Source organism: Pelophylax lessonae (genome assembly GCF_965119305.1).
Source record: "Pelophylax lessonae genome assembly, chromosome: 2".
Classification (NCBI taxonomy): domain Eukaryota; kingdom Metazoa; phylum Chordata; class Amphibia; order Anura; family Ranidae; genus Pelophylax; species Pelophylax lessonae.
This window is the reverse complement of record NC_138769.1, coordinates 551677751-551697313: the sequence shown is the minus strand read 5'-3', so window position 1 is coordinate 551697313 and position 19563 is coordinate 551677751. Positions and strand designations below refer to the sequence as shown.

The window sequence follows — 19563 nt, the reverse complement described above, 5'->3', positions numbered from 1 at the left end:
ACAGTGTAGGGAACAGACAATCCAAGGTTGACGCATTTCACGGCACACACGGCCGCTTACTCATAACCATAGTGAAGGATAGCGGAAATCGGTTGGTATTAATAGGACGGACAAACCATAGTTGATTGATGCGATTGCTTGCAGGTTTGTGTCATTAGCTTCATTTTCCTCAATGAGGAGCAGATTAATCCGCGATCCGACACCTGGGACATTTGGATGTACACATGAAATTGCTTCATAGAGAAGCACAAGCACAAAAACACAAATGTGGAACTTAAAACTGACACACTTGTAAGATGTAAAATTACAAGTGAATGTGTTAATAAAATCATGTTGGCGCAAGGAGTATTTTGTCGGCAGAATGCAAAAGAAGATAACACACAGAATTAAGACAATATATGTTATATCACTTCTTTGCATTTTTTTGCAATATATAGCGCCTCAATATATACTGCGTGTGAAATAAAGACCATCGTCATTCACCAATCTAATACCAACAAGAAAAAAGAGGCAGGAAAACACACATATACACATGCACAAACCATTCTGATGTCACAGAGGATGTGCATGTGCTACATGATTAAAAGTATACACGTTGCTGAAAAGCAATATAGTGTGGTGATGTGTATCCAAACCTGAATGTGCAAAATATATAAAATACATGTGTATACTCCTTGCGCCAACATGATTTTATTAACACATTCACTTGTAATTTTACATCTTATAAGTGTGTCAGTTTTAAGTTCCATATTTGTGTTTTTGTGCTTGTGCTTCTCTATGAAGCAATTTCATGTGTACATCCAAATGTCCCAGGTGTCGGATCGCAGATTAATCGGCTCCTCATTGAGGAAAATGAAGCTAATGACACAAACCTGCGAGCAATCGCATCAATCAACTATGGTTTGTCCGTCTATTAATACCAACCGATTTCCGCTATCCTTCACTATGGTTATGAGTAAGTGGCCGTGTGTGCCTTGAAACGCGTCAACCTTGGATTGTCTGTTCCCTACACTGTGTCTGTTTATGATTTTGAAGAATAAAGAGACTTCATTGCTTTTTCACCTGTGTGCGGTTCCACAACTTCTATTGCACAGGTTGGACACCCCTTGTGTAGAGCCTTAAGGGCCATACACACTAAGATTTTCTGAAGACTTTTTCCTTCAGATTTACCTTTTCTATGTAGTATAAGGGCCTGCCTGATTGCATACAAATTGAAAGTGTTTAGGTTTGACCTCATATTATATGGTTTTGGTAAATCTAAAGGAAAAAGTCTTCAGAAAATCTTATAGTGTGTATGGCCCATTAAGCTGGATACACACTATCCAACTTTTGTGGTTAGATTTCCTTCAGATTTACCTTTTCTATGTAGTGCAAGGGCCTGCCTGATTGCATACAAATTGAAAGTGTTTAGGTTTGACCTCATATTATATGGTTTTGGTAAGTCTAAAAGGAAAAAGTCTTCAGAAAATCTTAGTGTGTATGGCCCATTAGAGTAGTCCTATTAGACTATGGCCTGTACCATGATGCAGACAGTGCAATACCTGTGTTAAGGCCCCATTCACATCTATGCACTTGTGTTGCAGCATAAAACATTAATGCACACAGGTATGAATTGACCCTTGTAGTTTCCTTTAGAAGCATAGTAAACTGTAGCGTTTATACTGTATGTGTACCATATAAAACTATTGATTATATAATATATGTGTGTGTGCGCGTGCATACACATACGAAACACATTTTATTTTGTAAAAATCAGGTTTTATGGCCAGAAAAAAAAAAAAAATGGACAAGTGTGAAAAGGCATTTAATGTGTATCTAATCCCAAGAACCAAAATTATATTGCAACATAACCAGTCCTTGAATGTGGTAGCTGCATTCTTTTTTTATTCCCTTTTATTTTAAACCAATGCAAAAATGTATTTCTGAGCACACTTACCAGCTAGCCAGCAAAATAAAAACAACATATAGGGCAGGTATGGAGGAGGCAACCCATTCCTTAGGGACACAGATGCATATTTTTCTGTATTTGCATTATCAAAGAGACAAAACAGGGAAATTGGCATGCATTTGAGATCTATATGGAATATATTTTTTTTTACATTTATTTTGCCCATGCATAAACTAACAGTTTTCACAGCTTGTTCATAGAGATGCTTTATGCTGTATGGATGCGATTTCTACCCTGGGATTTGGGTGTCCATAATTCTCTAAGGCAGTGGTCATCTAATTTAAAAAGGTAACTCCACTTTCATTGGGAAATAGCAAAAAAAATAAAAAAAAATAGTGTATACAATTGTGACAAGTCCTATTGTAATTGAAGGTTAATGAAAATTACCTTTCCTTTTCAATCTGCAGGGAATGTTTTCTCAAAAGTGGAGTTACTCTCCAATGAATGCAAAATTTAGTGAAGCAGTGTTGCTTTAGGTCATGAGTTGTTTATCACAATATTTATTGGCATAAATGTGCAAAAGATCAAGAGGTTTATTGGATTTAACAGTACTTCAATATGAAAGGTTCTTGAGCTTTTGGAATTCTTACATACACAGTACTTAGAATTTTCGCTACATTAGCAATACCAAATCATATATCATACAAGTGCCTCATGGTAGAGTACTGTCTTTCTGCTACAAGTTTTAAAAAACTTTTTTTTATGGACATTAATGGGAGCAAATTTTGTTACAAATAAATAACCTTTATAGCATGGTTTTTAGATACAGGCTTGAGAGGTTGCTCTCACCTGTCTGTGTTGGAGGATTCCCTAATTGGAATCAATACGTTGACACAATTCTGACAGCTGGAAACCGTAGCAGCTAGAAGAGAAAAATCAATGATGGAACCCTTTGGTGCTGGATATAAACAGCAGGGCTGTAAAGGTAACTAACTTTACACACAGCCTGCCATTTCAGCCATCAACTCATTTTTTTGGTCCTATCTAAAAGGAAATCTGTATAGAAAAAAAAAAAAAATACGAAGGCTGCCCTTGCCGGCTCCTCCTTAGCTGGAATACTTGCTGATGCATGGAGCAAAAAAAAAAAAAAAGTATGCAGATAATGAATTCTGACTTCTGTTTTGCTAATCTACACCTTTTTTCCGGCCAGGGACTCAAAGTACCAAAACTAGAGATAGCCAGGCAATTAGTTTGATTAGAAAAAGGTCAGCAATGGCAGCCTCCATGTTTGTCGCAGTACACATTTCCTGTAAGATAGTAAGGTTAATTTACCAATGGAATTAAGAATCTCCACTCAAATTGTAACTGGAAATTGAATAACCAATCACGGGCAGAAAAAATACAGAAAACAGTCATGTGAACAGTTCCCAGCACCAGCTTCAGGGCAGAGGAGAGACAGCCAACAATAGATGGCCCGTTGAAAGTCCATGGGTGACGTCACCGCATAGGCATTGCAGCAGTTGTCCGCTATCTCTCCTCTTCACTGAAGTTGGCCACTGGGAGATTACGTGAATAGGGGGTTGAAGCAGGTTTAAAGTGATTGTAAACGATCACCTTTTAAAACAACCCATTCTATTTTAAAATAGAAATGAAAGGCAAAAAATGTTTGTATAGACCAAAAAATACATCATTAAATACATAAAAATCATAAGAAAAGATTAGAAGGCTGAGACTGTAGCCCCAGCACAGGGAAGCCTATTTACTCCTAACGCTAGGCAGAAGACAAACTGAGTTGGGATGGCTACTGCAGGGGGGTATTGACCAGTGGGACAGCCCCCATGGGTGTGTCTATGTTAAATGCCTTTGTTTTTAAAAAGTCTTATGCCTAGCTACTCCTGTAGAGAGGAAGTCAATACCCATTGGTGAAGACTGTATGAGTGGGTGGCGACTGTCGGAGGACGCAAGAGAAATAGGTTTTCCTTTGTAAGTGATCACATTCCCTCTGTTCTCAGCTTCATAAGAGCTTGGTGAAGGAGAAGCAGCAGCATACTGAGCTTCCCAGTGAATGGTTGTGCAGCGGGGCTGTGTCAGGACAAGTCTGATCATTGGGGGAGAGCAGGCTGGGTTTCCAGCATAGCTAGAGAACTGACCACGGTATGTTCTCCTGCTTAGTGTAGTCATTTTTTAAAAAGGGAAGGATGGGGACTGACAGGAACACCAGTGATTTCACATCAAAAAAGCAATATAAAAGTACAGGATCATTTTTCATACAAGTACATGGTACAGCAGGCACATATTAGGAATATGAAGTTTTGGGGTAACAAATTGTTTACTTTTAGAGTGGATTTGATTGGACCTCTAATTTAAAAGTGAATCTTCACGTCACATTACTGAGTGAAGATTTTTAACTCCACTCCTATGTGTATGTCTGATGGGGACAGATGTCACAGTAGGAAGCCTCTAACAGAGCCCCGCTGTTTCTGCAAGCCCAATTAAGGTAGCGGCTGATCTGCTCTTATAGCAGTCAGAGCTTCCCCCTTCAGGTCATAGGAGGCACCAAGATGCCACAACATAATGTGGTGCCGATAGGTAGAGGTGCAGCAGAGGCCTGAAAACGCACAGGAAAAATCAGGGCAAAAAGCATTGTTGGCACACCACTGGAAATCTAGTGCACTAAAAGAAACTGGCAGGATAAACTGGTAAATTCAAAGGGACAGATAGGCATGAGAATAAGGTCAGTACTATACACAATTTTTTTTTTTTTGGCCCAGAGAGATTTTTATGCAATATTGCATCTACACCAACACAAACTGGACACCAATAAAACAGCTCCTGCATTGTCTGAACACCACTAATTACTGGTCACTGGAAAGAACAGGAAGACTATTATGAACCACTGTTTGCTATTACAGCATTTTTTATTTAATATATTAAATATATATTAATCAGAAAAAACACATACTGTAAATCCAGTAAGGTACACAAATATAAATGTTTCTTTTCAAAAATTACACATATATACACACAGCCCAGAACACTGTGGGATCCATAGTGACCAATACAAGGAGTAGCTTTACTTTTTTTAAGCTTTTAATACTATATACAGTTCGCTCTTCATTTATGTACAAGACTTTACAAACTGGCTGTGAATGAAATTGGGTCCGTCCCCTTCAGCCCCTTTAAAAAGACAGTTGGGGAAAAAAGGCAGGCTATACGCTGCCCATCTCCTAAAGCTTTTGAGTCTGCTCTAAAGGTCCGGTCCAATCTTGGAGTGCTGTAGGAAAGGCAGTATAGGAACCACGTGAATTCAGCAAGTATTAAAAAAAATACTTAAAAAGTGAAACAAAAAGACAAAAAGTCTGTTTTTAGCCAAAGGCACAACTGGATTTTTCTAGAATAATAAAATTAAAGTCTTCATATAAGACCCAGAAGATTCCAGTGAGGAACAATCTACTGGTTAGGCACCTAATGTCAAAGAAAAGGGTTCCAAAAAGTTTGTAACAAGATACTCCACCTTCTGTGTGAGCTTGAAATGTCCCTTTCTTTGAACTTAGAAGAAAAGTGCAATGTTTTAGAAGGGCAGTGTGTCCATGAAGATTTTCTCTACAATAGGTGGTGGCGGAACAAGGTCCTCCAGTTTCAGGTAAAAAATGCGCTGAAGGCCCTGCGTGCAGAGGGTGCGCAGCTCGGGCAACTTGCCCAGTAACTTGGATAGACCGTTAGATCGGCTGGGCTCACTCAATGTGGACGGCACATGCTCTTTAAGGCAATTAATAATCCGGCTTTGAAGTTCCTCAACTTTTTTAGGTTCTTTCAATCCGTGTCTATCTGCATTGAAAAGAGAAGTAGCTAAATTTAATACGTTTCCCATGATAAAGCAAAAAAAAAAAAAAAAAAAAATGTATCCAAAACCAGATTACCACATCCAAAAACGAAGTTGTATTTAAAACAATGATAATTTTACAAAACACTATGAAAAATTGTAATTTTCTTAAAAGCTCTTTTACAGGGACTGCAATATGTGTTCAGTCTAAAATGCTGACTATGGTAAATTTACCAATTGCATTGGTGCACTGGCTCATACATAAACACAATGAGGTTCCCATTTAAAAATAACATACGCTTTGGAAATTATGTAATAACTAGCACTGCATTGCTGAAATGCCATACTATAACCAGAATAGCCTCAGAAAAATGTATGTCAAAGTAGGCGCTCACTGGGTGGCATTGGGGTGGGAGGGACACAACTGAAGGATTCGGTATGTGCAAACTGATTTTCCTGTTAACTTTGTTAGCGTGGATACTGAACTCAATTACAGAATTACACTGAATTTAACAAAAAATGTAAGCGCAAAGAGCGACACCCATATCCACACTATAGGAAAAGAAAAACCAAGGCTCGTGAGTTTTGCATCAAATCATTTTTTTCAGCTGTAGGGCCTGGCTATTAGTAGCATATGACTACAACATTCAATGAATCTGACAATTTCATACGGTGGAAAATTTACAAGAACCCATAATGAAAACTGATTAATTTTCCAAATGTTTATTATTTACCTGTGATGATGACAAGGGCAGAGAGGCAGGAAAATGATGGGACATCAATGTTCATACGCTGGAGACTGTGTGAAAAGTCAATGATGGAGTCTATCCACTCTCCAAAGCCTCGAACACACTGCATACGGTGAAGTACCACTCCATTACAGAATACCAGCTTCCCTTCCTCAGGCTTCGAACTGTTTGAAAAGTAACCACAATCAATGTCAAATACAGAAAATACCTTAACCTCACAACAACAGAATTCACTAGTGTTAACATGCTTAAATTAAGTGCCACATCCAAGGCAGAAATATAAGCAAAATATTAATGTATGAAAGGTATTCTTTAGAATGCACACACCGGGCTATACTTGAAGACCTATATGAAGCACCATTTACATATTAACTGATTAGGTTACAAAGACATTTTTTTTAAATGATATTGGGGTTATAGTAACGCTATATAAAATTTTACAATATCAAAAATTTAAAACACTTTTTTGGCATTGGATTTCCTAAACCACTATCAGGTATACAAAATTTAGAAGAGTTTAAAAAGCATTGTATGCATGTTGTCTCAGCATATCATAACTGGCAATGGTAGAGTGGGCACAGGAAAATCATGGCTACCATTAGCCCTTAATGATCTTAAAGTTAAAGGAAGCGCAGACAACAAAATATTCTGTCTGGTTTAGGAAGATCAGCGCTCAGAAAAGTGACACAACTTGTACTGATCTAAACAATTTTTTGTTTTTCATCAAGTAGCTGCAGTTTTCAGAGGGAAAGGTTTTAAAATCCAAGTTTGAATGCTTTTTTGTTCTTTTATGAACATTTAAAAACCTTCATCTTGATGTAAAAATGAGAAAACGTGTGTTTTAAAAACCTTAATTCTATACGTAGTTTGTAATTCTAAGTGTACAATGGGAAGCCATATTTGCATACCAGATATTCAGGCTCACCATTTTGTCTTGCCGTGGCACACATTGAATTACTGCTACTTAGTGATTTTAAACGTAAACTAACAACTACTCAAAACACACTTTCGCTAAATAGAAGCTATACCTTCCAAAACCTGTTCTGAGAATATGCAGGTTTTCTTTGCTGACCACTACTTCTGAAAATGCCATTTGTCTGGCAGTTCCCACCCAATGGATTTCATAACAAATGCAACTACCTAGACAGATGGGCAATTCAATGCAGACTTTTTTAGTCTTCATGCCTTACTTCCAAATTGGGGACTCACAATAAGGCCAGGCAACTAGCTATGAAAAAAGCCAGCAATTGCTGCTTCCATATTTCCTTCAGCCAGTACACTGATGAAAAACAAAAATATAAAATCTTTGTATGTACCTCGCCATAATGGTTCTGGGCCAGGTCCTCTTTAACTCAGAAAATCACTTAGGATCATGAGCTTAAAGTCTGTGCTAAATATAGCCCTTTATTTTGACTCCTGTTTGTTTTGGCTGGCTCTCCAATGGGAGAATCCAATTTCTCCATTAAAGCAAAGTCTTTTTCCTCCTACATTACTGCGTGTCCTGTCCAGTGTTCAGAACAGGATTAGCAGCCCAAAATGAGAGCATGCCCCAGAAAGTGACAGCTGGTTACCTGTAAGCCAACCTCAGGATGAAAAGCTCCAAGAAAGAAGACTCCAGCAGGAGGTCCTGGTCTTCTTTGGGAAGCTCTAGGAAGCCCTGGATTTTCTCTGCCCATTTGCGGATCACTTCCAGAGAACCTGACAGAAGGTCATAGAACTGCTGTACGTCAACCGGATTCTCCTTCTCTAGTAAGATGGGGCCATTTTCCTGGTACTGTCATTGACAAAAAAAAAAAAAAAAAAGTTTACAGAGTGCTAGAGCTAACAACAAACAAAATAACTTCCTAAACTCATAAAGGCTACATTAAAGATAAATGTCTAAAAGAACACCTGTCCATTCAAGGTAAAGAAATAGGTTTGCTTTGATCCTCCGCCAACCCCCTTACTGGCAGTATAAACTTTATTTTTCTTTGCTCTAGAAGCCAAAGGAAATACTGGTAATGCATGGCTCACGGCATGTGACAGTGCTGGACCAATCAGCACCATCATACAGGGGGTTGATTTACTAAAACTGGAGTACAAAATCTGGTGCAGCTCTGCATAGAAACCAATCAGCTTCCAGTTTTTTGGAAAGTTTTTTTTTCTGAAGTTAGAAGCTGATTGGCTACCATGCCCAGCTGCACCGGATTATGCACTCCTCAGTTTCAATAAATCAACCTCAGTGAGTCTAAAAACCATGTATGCTACACTCCAGAGACTTAGGTTTGCGCAAGATTTTCCTTGGCAGCAGAGGGCAGAACAGAGCAGTGAGAGGGGGGAAATAATGGAAAGTATATACTGCTGTGGAGGGCCAAGTTAATATGAACTTGTTGCTGAAGTACAGGTTCACTTTAAGGCCCAATATTAAAAACATGCATGCTGGCCTTTGCGAATGCAAAATGTACTTTAAACTTGAATTGTCAAAATAATGAAGTTAAATACATTTCTAACTTAAAGAATTTATACTAAGAAAATAAAGCGGTTGTGTACTTAACATAAGAAATTTGAAGATATGTATCCAAATTAGTTTTGTTCCAGAATACATTACTATCTTAAATAGTTAAAGTATACTTAATTTCTGGACACAGTCAGTCTTAAAAATGGAAAAAAAAAAAAAAAAAAAAACAACAATCCCAGTCTTTATAGCTTTGGGAAACTTGTTAAAAAGATCTAGTATTTTTAGGGACAAATAGCATGCAGAAAACTAAAAGCAACCAGCATATTTTGGCAGTTTTTCGAATCTACAAAGACAGGTCAACTTACTTGTGAGTAATCCAGATTACTAGAATTGGGGATGGTGTCGATGTGAGCTCGTACCAGTGAATTAATAAGACTAACAGGAGAAGAATCGGAAGCTTGCCTTGGTTTTGATGGAAGGCGACCCCGTCGGCCCTTTAGGCTGTCTGTACGTACAACTAAAAAAATAAAAATATATCAATATAATAACAAAACAGGAACAATATGAATACACTGACTTAAGTATTGTAAATCTCATTCTTTACAAAAAAAAAAAAAAAAAAAAAATTCCAACATTTTTTCTTCATTCCAAACTATTTTTGGAAGCTACCCGATCTCCCACCTTACTGAAAGCCCCCTTTTCCTTACATGTACACAACTGGGAATCGCCATCAAACAGCTGGTATGCATGGCTGCAGAATAGTTGCATACATGCTTATTTATCAAATCATATGAAACTATCTTTCCTCTTTGCAGATAATGAATGACTTTCAAGATATATTGTTAAACACATACCTTCTTTTACCATCCCCACTGCTAAGCATTTTTGAAACCGACAGAACTGGCAGCGATTCCGGCGCCTTTTGTCCACGGGACAGTCCTTGTTCGCCAAGCAGATGTACTTGGCATTTTTCTGTACAGTCCTCTGTGGGGAGAAAAAGGAACAATTGTCAGGGGAAGCAAGATGCCAGACTGACACAAAGCCCTGTCTGTTCTATTTATTTTTGTAACATTTCTCTAGTGTCGGACTGTTCCTAATATCAAGTTGACATTTGGCTCCAAGCAAAAAAGAGCGATTCACCTATCTTAATTAGCCAAGCATCTCTTCTAAAGCACCCGATTTGCCTATAACACACACGGATTCAGATCAAGAAAATGCAAAACAAATTATACTGGCAATTGAGGCATATGACTGAAAATGCATAAGGCAACGGCCTAAAAATCAATTGTGGTAAACGTTTGGCCAGATTAAAAAAAAAAAAAGTTGGTTTATCTTTGTATGCTAAATACAAAGAAACATAGGACTACATAAAAGTATTGTATAAAGAAATAATGATTATAAATATAGCGCTAGGTTTGTAATAATTCTGAAACCACAAGTTCTTTAAGAAGGAAGTGCTTAACACCGCAGAGGGTTGATAAAATAAACTTAATTTAAAATTTTGCAAACAGAACTTTTTGGCTCCTACCTTTAACAATATCACCTATACCACTGAATAAAGGCTGGCCATACATGGTTCGAATCTGAACCGGCCAAGATTTGAACCATTATTGGGCAGGTTGAATGTACCAAGTTGATAGACCAACTTGGGTACAACCAGCCTGCTGGATTTTCTTGTGATTATCGCTAGCAGCTATAGCAGCATAATCACGGTCTTCCCCCGGCAGGGACGGCTTCCACAAGACCATTGCTAAATTCCTTGTCAGCACTGTGTGTTGATTGGGGAATCATGCAAATTTATTTTCTGCAACCCGTGGTCGCAGGACAAAAAGTTGCACCATGTATGGCCAGCCTAATGCCTCGTACACACGCAACGATTATCGGCCGACCGATCAGCCGACTTTTGTCCAGTGTTGTGTTGGTTGAAATGTGCTCTAGACTGCACACGAATTTTCTCGGCCAACAAAAATCTACTTCAGAAGTGATGTCATGTGATGGTTTACTTTCAGTCTGTTTTTTCATCTCTGAGCATGCCCAGTCTTGCTCATCAGATTTTTGTCTGCCTAAGGCTCCATTCACACCTGGGCGTTTTCAGCTCCAAAAACGCTCAAAAGAAACGCTTCCAAAACGCCCAACAAGTAAAACCCCATTCATTTAAATGGCCCCTGTTCACATCTGAGCGTTTTGCAAAACGCCTGTAGCTGAAAAAAGTACATGAGCTTCTTTTTGGGCTGATTACCAGCGTTTTTGATAGATGTCAATGAAAAACGCCTGAAAAAAATCACGGTAAAATCGCGGTAAAAAACGCTACGCTCAAGTGTGAATGCAGCCTAAATCTGTACTGGACTGACGGAAAATCGGCCGTTGTGGTGACGGCCAACAAAAATTTTATAGCCTGCACACCAGATTTTTTTCGGCCGAAAAGTCGGAGTCGGTTGTCGGAAGCATCATACTAACAAGCCGAAAATCGGCCGATCGGACGTTGGCCGAAAATTCACGGCCAACTAGCGACGCGTGTGTACGGGGCATTAGTCTAAAAGCATAAAAACAAAAAAAAAAAAAAGAAAAATGAAATCTATTCTGCTTTACCCTATGTATAAACCAGTGTATATAGAAAAAACACACACATTAACAGTGCATGATTTCCATTTGTCTTTAGACTCCTAGCTGCATCATTTAGTTGCTTTCAAATGGCTGCTTCTTAACACACCTGTACCTTTACCTATATAACATAACCTCCTGTGATCAGTGCCAAAATAACCGATTACAACAGAAAAAGTTCCAAGGCCGAACAATGCAAAGAGCAGATTTTAGCAGAATACACATGCTGTAGAAGTGCATTAACCAAGGGTATTTCTTGCAATAGGTTTAACACCTAGCAATAGAAAGAGCACAATGTAATGTGCAGCTACACAAAATCTAGTAATGAAACACAAATGAATAAAGAACCACTATGTAAGGGCCTCTAGCTGAAGTGATTTATTACCCTTGTTCTGCAGGGGTTAAGGTTGCAGTTTATTTCACACCGTTCTAGCACCTGCTGCCTAATGGAAACTTCTGGTTCCCTAACCGCTGTCTAATTGGTGTTGGGTTCCTCAACTTATCCCCGAGTTTGCCCCTGCTCAATCCTTCCAGTTGACGTTAGGGAAAGGCAGCAGAAATGATCAACTGCTGCAGAAGCAAGCCAAGAAACTGTACACAGGGGAGGACAGCTGCTTTTTAACACCACAGAGCGGTTTTGGGACGAGCCCCCTTTCTTCATCCTCAGGAACGCGTATCAGCTTAAGCGCAAAGACTGGGTGGCTGAGAACCAAGAGATTGTGCCAGGACTGCCTGCCAAGTCTGCAGGGCATCCAGCACCCAGGGAGACCAACAGGTGAGGCAATCAAGGCCAAGTCTAAATAACGACAGACAAACCATTGCAAATAAAAGCAATATTCAGTACTTACCTTAAAAAAACCTTTGCATCCTTCACAGGTTCGTACACCATAGTGCTGACAAGAGGCATTATCTCCACAGACAGCACAACGCCCCTCGTTTGAGCTGGGGCTACGAGCTTTGGATGGAGACAATGGGCTGTCCAATAAAACTGAGTTATCCAGTACCACAGGCCCCTGACCAATGGGGATAGATGGAAATCCTGCTGGAGAGTTTTGTGCCATTACAAACACATCTGGATCCACAACCTGCTGCTCAAGTCTGTGTGGCACTTGACTCATCTTTAATGTATTAGGAGCCATGTTTGGGCTATGAGCTGGTGTCCCAAAAGAGAAAAAAGATGGCTGAGGAATGCCGGTTTTCTGTTGCTCTGTCCATGGCCGCATATTGTCATAGCTTTGAGTAGGAGAGTAGGCACCATAAGAACTATCCCATGTGGGTACTTGAGGATTCTGGAAACCTGGTGTAGAAGGAGATGGGATTGAGCATGGGCTACCGTAATAATCCGAGCCACTCGATGACATGGTTTCATCCAACTGATTAGTGAAAGAACCAGGATAACAACCGAACACTTGAAACTCCTCAAGCTTCAGTGAAGATTGTGGATTTGAAGCAGGATAAAGAAAAGCATCAAACTCTCCAGTGTAACCGTCCATGAAGGTGCTGAAACTAGGCAAAGATGTGGAAGCTGCAATTTCACTGTTAACAAGGTCCATGGTGAATTTACCAAACTCGGAGTTTAAGAAGTCTGGTACATAACTGTCGCTGGTGCCTGCACACTGAGACAGACTTCCATACTGTGCTTGAATACAGGGCATTTCTAAACAGAGAAAAGGAAAAAAAACTGTTAGCAATTGAGCAAATTAAAGAGTTAAAGCACAATGAATCGATCTATGGATTTGCAGTTGTAGTGGAATTTCAGGATATCTTTTTTTGCATTTGCGCGCCCCCCCCCCCCCCCCCATTTTTAATACATTTCCCACCGCTTCTACTAACTTGTGCCATAAAAGGAAACAAATTGTTGCTACGAGGTAGCACTTTTTTGCCTTTTGCATTGAAAAAAAAAAATGCTATTAGAAGATTTACACATTTATTACAAGAGAGGGGCAGCATGGCCTGTCACATATGCAAAAAGGATATTTACAAATGACTGGAATATAAAGCAGGTCTTGCGTAGTAAGACTGATTGGCTGATTCCATAAAATCCACAGACCACAAAAAAATGCAATATAGGTATAGTCGCTTTAATCATTTTGTTGAATGCAGAATGATGGCCTTCAACATACTTTCATAGAAGTTGTTGAAATTAGTTGAACTAATCAACCAAGTGATCAGAATACTATAAATCCCCACTGATCTGCTTTACAGTAAAGTGCTGTTCTAGGACGTGTGAAAGGGATAAGCTTTCCTTTAAGATCGCATGAAGTTGACCCTCATCTGTTTTTTTTGTTAGAATTACTGGAGAAAAGATACTCTTGGTTAATATGGTAAACATTTGGAATTTCTTTTATTGGTCAGAATGATCAAAAAATAAAAAATGACCCTACAACTTATGATGTAAACTAATGGGCCATACACACTATAAGATTTTCTGAAGACTTTTTCCTTTAGACTTACCAAAACCATATAATATGAGGTCAAAGCTAAACACTTTCAATTTGTATGCAATCTGGCAGGCCCTTGCACTACATAGAAAAGGTAAATCTGAAGGAAATCTAACCACAAAAGTTGGATAGTGTGTATCCAGCTTTAGCCTTGAACTAGAGTTAAGGAAAAATTGTAATGCTATTGGTTCAGAATTCACTTTGGTAGAAAACAAGTGGCCTGTTTCTGCAGCAAAATGCCCTATGCAACTTTTCTTTTGACACCATAGAGCATCAGTGAGTTCTTTTTTTAGGCACAAGCTGTCATAAATTAAGCTGTCAACAGAGTCTCTTTAGCTAAAGCCAGTTAGGCTCTGGGTAGAACTCAAGATTGTTGTCAAAAACTGTACAGGAACTCACAGAAACGACAGATTTACATTTAAAGCTAAAAGAAGACAGCATGTCGAATTTATTATACAAACCGCTATTTGACCTGGACTATCTTCAAGCACCTGTTGGTGCAGGTTTAACAAAATTCAGTAATACTGGGTTTTAGATTATAAATCTAGCTATAATAGCATAGAAGAAAAAAAAACATTTAATAAATAAAGTACATAAATGCACTTAAATTTTCATTGCGTGAAGTGAAACGCTGTGGGACCAAGTGATAAACAGGAGGGTCTTGCTGCACTGTTCGTACATACAAAATGTGTTTACTGGTTTAACTGGAAAACCATTAATGTAGTGTTACTTCATATGTAATTGCTACAGCCAAACAATATAGGGTACGTTTAGAGTCTACTACAAAAATATAAAGCTTGTAGCATGTCAGCTGTTCAATTATAACTTTAGTTGATGGTCACAACTCTGCAACTATTTGGAAAACTGGTAAACTGCAAACATGCCAATTCTTCTAATAGAAAGATTTATTGATCAGGTAGAATGTAAATCACAAGAAATTATAAATATTGATTACAGTGAAGACTAAAGAGGTTTTAATTAGCCAGTTATTAGGTCATAGTTTAGCCCAAGGTATTCTCACTGTATTTATAGAGCGCATTGGGATATACCGGGATCACTAGACTTAACAATGGCATCCCAGCTGCTGCACAAATACTTGGGAAGAAGAGTTGTTAATAAAGGCTTGTATGTCTTTACATCATACGCTACTAAGCTGTGGGATGTCATTGTGCTGAAAAGAGGCTCTGCAGCAGCTGTAAAATTCACTGTACCCTGGTCTATGTAGTTAACTAGTGGAGGCAGTCTGTATCAAAATGGCTATTTACCATCCGGCTAAACACTGGCTGCAATAATACAGACCTTGTTGTGGCATCATAAGAAAATTCCATGCCATGAATTAAAACAAAGGCAAGACAGCCTCATTTTAAAGAAACCCTTAAAGCGAATGTCTGGCTGCACGGCTAGGAAAACCGCTACTTTTTTTGTTTAGCAGCTGACAAACGGCACTGTAACCCAGCACAATAAAATGGTTTTATAAGCCTTATAGGTTAGACTTTTCCCTGGAGGAAATGCCAGAAGCATGAGGAGGTTGTGCTGAGCCAAGAAAGCACTTTGCACAGAAAGACAAAAGCAAAGAAGATTGGCTCCTGATAGGCCAGACCTCTCTATAATGCATCTTACCCTTTTCTTATAAAACGAGGGAAAAGCTGGGCACAAACCCACCTTGTATAATGCCGAATTCAGAACTCTGCTAGTGATATACATTTGTCATTTATTCAATAGCCTACACCATTCACAAGGCAAAACTATCCCAGACAAAAGCTGCCATCGCCAACTTCTTTTTGAAACTGCTAGCTTTATGGCTGGGACGCTAATCCTTCAAAGACTTTATGACAGGGGTCTTCAAAGTATGGCCCTCCAGTTGTTCAGGAACTACAGTTCCCATCATGCTTTGCCATATCTGTGAATGTCAGAGTTTTACAATGCCTCATGGGAAGTGTAGTTCTGCAACAGCTGGAGGGCCGTAGTTTAAGGAACCCTGCCTTATGAGCCCCTGACCTGGAAGAAGCATGCAGATTGGGAGTACTAACTATACTCCGACTTCACTGGCTGAATATTTGCTCCAGTGACTCAAAGTATTGAATGCCAATGATAGCCAGGCAGCTAGCATTTCAGAGGAAGGCCAGCGAGAATATCCCGCAGAGCTCTTAAGAGTACATGCTGGTGTTAGGTCATCCCCTTAACTCAAACACCATGCACCTCACTCCCAAAAGCTGCACACAGTAACAGAGTGGTTTGTGAAATCCTTAGGCATTGCCTTTGCTGGTTTACTATATGAAGGACTCTGATGCCCTAGGAAAAAAGAGACAGTACAAAAAAAAAAAGTTACAATTCTTCCCCAATTCCTATAAAATCATAGTGAACAATCGGAGTGCAAAAGCAGGGCAATCTAAAATAATAAAACCAGTGAGATATGGAAGCCTGGAGAAGGAGGTCCATACTGCAGCTGCAGGTGGAAAACGCTTCACTAGTCCAGTAGCAGACCCTAAAGCTAGCTTAGCAGCAGATCCCTTAAAGCTTGCCCAGCACCAGACCCCAAAGCTAACAGACCTCAAAGCTTGCCCAGCACCAGACCCCAAAGCTTGCAGACCCTAAAGCATGCCCCGCACCAGACCCCCCCCCCAATGCTTGCCCAGCACCAGACCCCAAAGCTTGCCGATCCTAAAGCTTGCCCAGCACCAGACCCCAAAGCTTGCCGACCCTAAAGCTTGCCCAGCACCAGACCCCCCCCAATGCTTGCCCAGCACCAGACCCCAAAGCTTGCCGATCCTAAAGCTTGCCCAGCACCAGAACCCAAAGCTTGCCCAGCACCAGACCCCAAAGCTTGCCGATCCTAAAGCTTGCCCAGCACCAGACCCCAAAGCTTGCCGATCCTAAAGCTTGCCCAGCACCAGACCCCAAAGCTAGCAGAGCCTAAAGCTTGCCCAGCACCAGACCCCAAAGCTAGCAGATCCTAAAGCTTGCCCAGCACCAGAACCCAAAGCTTGCCCAGCACCAGAACCCAAAGCTAGCAGATCCTAAAGCTTGCCCAGCACCAGAACCCAAAGCTAGCAGATCCTAAAGCTTGCCCAGCACCAGACCCCAAAGCTTGCCGATCCTAAAGCTTGCCCAGCACCAGAACCCAAAGCTTGCCCAGCAGCAGACCCCAAAGCTAGCAGATCCTAAAGCTTGCCCAGCACCAGAACCCAAAGCTTGCCCAGCAGCAGACCCCAAAGCTAGCAGATCCTAAAGCTTGCCCAGCACCAGAACCCAAGGCTTGCCCAGCAGCAGAACCCAAAGCTAGCAGATCCTAAAGCTTGCCCAGCACCAGACCCTAAAGCTTGCCGATCCTAAAGCTTGCCCAGCAGCAGACCCCAAAGCTAGCAGATCCTAAAGCTTGCCCAGCATCAGACCCCAAAGCTAGCAGATCCTAAAGCTTGCCCAGCACCAGACCCCAAAGCTTGCCCAGCACCAGACCCCCCCAATGCTTGCCCAGCACCAGACCCCAAAGATAGACCCCCCCCAATGCTTGCCCAGCACCAGACCCCCCCCAATGCTTGCCCAGCACCAGACCCCAAAGCTAGAAGATCCCGAAGCTAACAGATCCTAAAGCTTGCCCAACTTAAAGATGATTAGTAAATAGCGATCACCTATCATGCAGCATATACCCATCGTTGATCTTTCCAAGCCCATTGCCATGCTATGAGAATGGTGGGTGTTGCAGGGCTCTATAGATGTGCACCTGTTGCCCGCTGCACCATCCGCTGAGCACGGAGATGAATGCATAGAAATAATCCGCTATGTTCTGTGCACCGCCGATGCTGCACTCTCCTATAGCAATCAGATGGCAGGTGACATACCAGATGTGTGTGCTGGATGTCCCCGGTCCGGGCTGTCCGCGGGGTGTTGCAGTGTGATGGTGCCCGGGCACTGCCAGCTCTCCTTCTCTAGTCTCCCCGGAGCCTGTACAGCTTACTGAGCTCCTACTTCTCCATCCACATTCTATTAAAGCCTCTGTGACGCACTTGGAGGCGTGGTTCTGACACAGGGGGTGTATGACGCACGTGGGTGATTCTCCATACAAGGCTGGAGGAGGCGTGGTTTTTCCGGCTCAGCGTAGCCTGGAATGTATGCCGTGACGCACGCTGTTTCCTATGACGCAGGCCGCATTGTTTGATCTATTAATAGCCCGCCTGCTATTATTAGCCGCCGCGGCTGGAGGGACACGGCCCTGAAATAGCAGCCAGGGGAGGGGAGACCCCGAATGGACGTCATCACACGTCGGATATAGCACGGCCGGGAGGCTTCCCTGGGATTCTCGGCATATTTACGGCTGGACGGATTCCATAAGCAGAGTGTTTATACGGATCAGACGGGGAAAGTGGAGCTGGCCTGTCATGTGTCCGTGATGTCACAGACACACACGGGGAAGGTGAATGGAACCGTTCCATCAGCCGCAGGCTATATAGGACTCCATGATGGTGGAGAGGAGTATAGATCACATAGTGTCTGATCGGAGGATGGAGATCTGCCTGCCATGACATACATGGACAGATGTCTGCTTTATAAAGGGCACAATGGCCCCCAACTAATCAGAGGGTACCCAAATCAGCAGCTGGTGAACCAGATGGCACGGTTGCCATGGGTTACTGCAGACTATTTCACCTTTCAGACCTCGTGCCCACTGGACATTTTTGCTTTCTCTCCTGGGCGCCTTTCCACGCAGAAGAAGTGTTTGGCAAAAAGAACGCTTGATGCTTTTAGGCACCTCAAGCGCCTGGCCATGAATTAATTTAATTGGCCAGAATATTTTGGTCATTGAAATAAATTAACCACTTGCCGACTCCCTATTGCCAAATGACGGCAACAGCGCGGTCAGCCAATAATGAGAGGGCGTCGTATGATGTCCTCCCGTGATTGTGCCCGCTCCAGTGCACAGGCGGCGCACACTGATGCCACCAGTGCTGCCAATTAGTGTCCCATATCAGTGCAGCCTCTTCCGCACACATCAGTGAAGGGGAAAAAAATTACCTGTTTGCAAAATTTTAATTAAAAAAAAAAAACTATGAAATGTATTTATTTTTTTTTTAGTCAATTAGCAAAATATAAAAAATCCCAGGGGTGATTAAGGCCCCCGTTCACATAGCAGCGACGCTACTTCCCAGGGCGACCTCCGAGGTCGCGGCGCGCTGCTCGCCCCGTGACCTCTGAGCGGCCGGCACAGACTTCATAACATTGAAGTCTATGACGGTTGCTCCGGGTCGCCCCAAAGAAGCCCTGGACCCTTTTTCTAAGTCGGAGCGACTTGTGTCGCTCCTATTAGAACGGGTCCGCAGCTTCCCTATGGAAGGCGACCTGTGAGGTGACCAGGTCGCCCCAGTGTGAACGGGGACTAAAGAGGAGTGCCAGCTTGGGGAAAAAAAAAAAAAAAAGTCAGCAGCTACAAATACTGTACAGGTAAGGACACTTACCTGTTCTGAAAGCTCACAATGTCGGCACCCAAAGCCAATCTGTCCGGCGCTGGCATCTTCACTAAGGAAAATAGGAAGTGAAGCCCTGCAGCTTCATAGCCTGTTTCCTACTGCGCATGCACAACTCTCTTTGCTTTCTGAATATTCCCGCTGTCCTCTGGGACCTGTCTGTTT

General features: G+C 41.4%; 1 protein-coding gene across 1 annotated transcript; it reads right to left on the bottom strand.

Annotated features, from left to right (window-relative positions):
• Nucleotides 1-4774: 4774 nt before the first annotated feature.
• On the bottom strand, nt 4775-17910 carry NR4A1 (nuclear receptor subfamily 4 group A member 1). The gene is made up of 7 exons (XM_082244926.1): nt 17779-17910; nt 12347-13155; nt 9752-9881; nt 9263-9414; nt 8032-8234; nt 6446-6624; nt 4775-5716 (listed from the first exon to the last, which is right to left on the bottom strand). The coding sequence occupies exons 2-7, from the start codon at nt 13151-13153 to the stop codon at nt 5460-5462; spliced, it is 1728 nt and encodes a 575-aa protein (XP_082101052.1). The 5' UTR covers nt 13154-13155; nt 17779-17910; the 3' UTR covers nt 4775-5459.
• Nucleotides 17911-19563: the final 1653 nt, after the last annotated feature.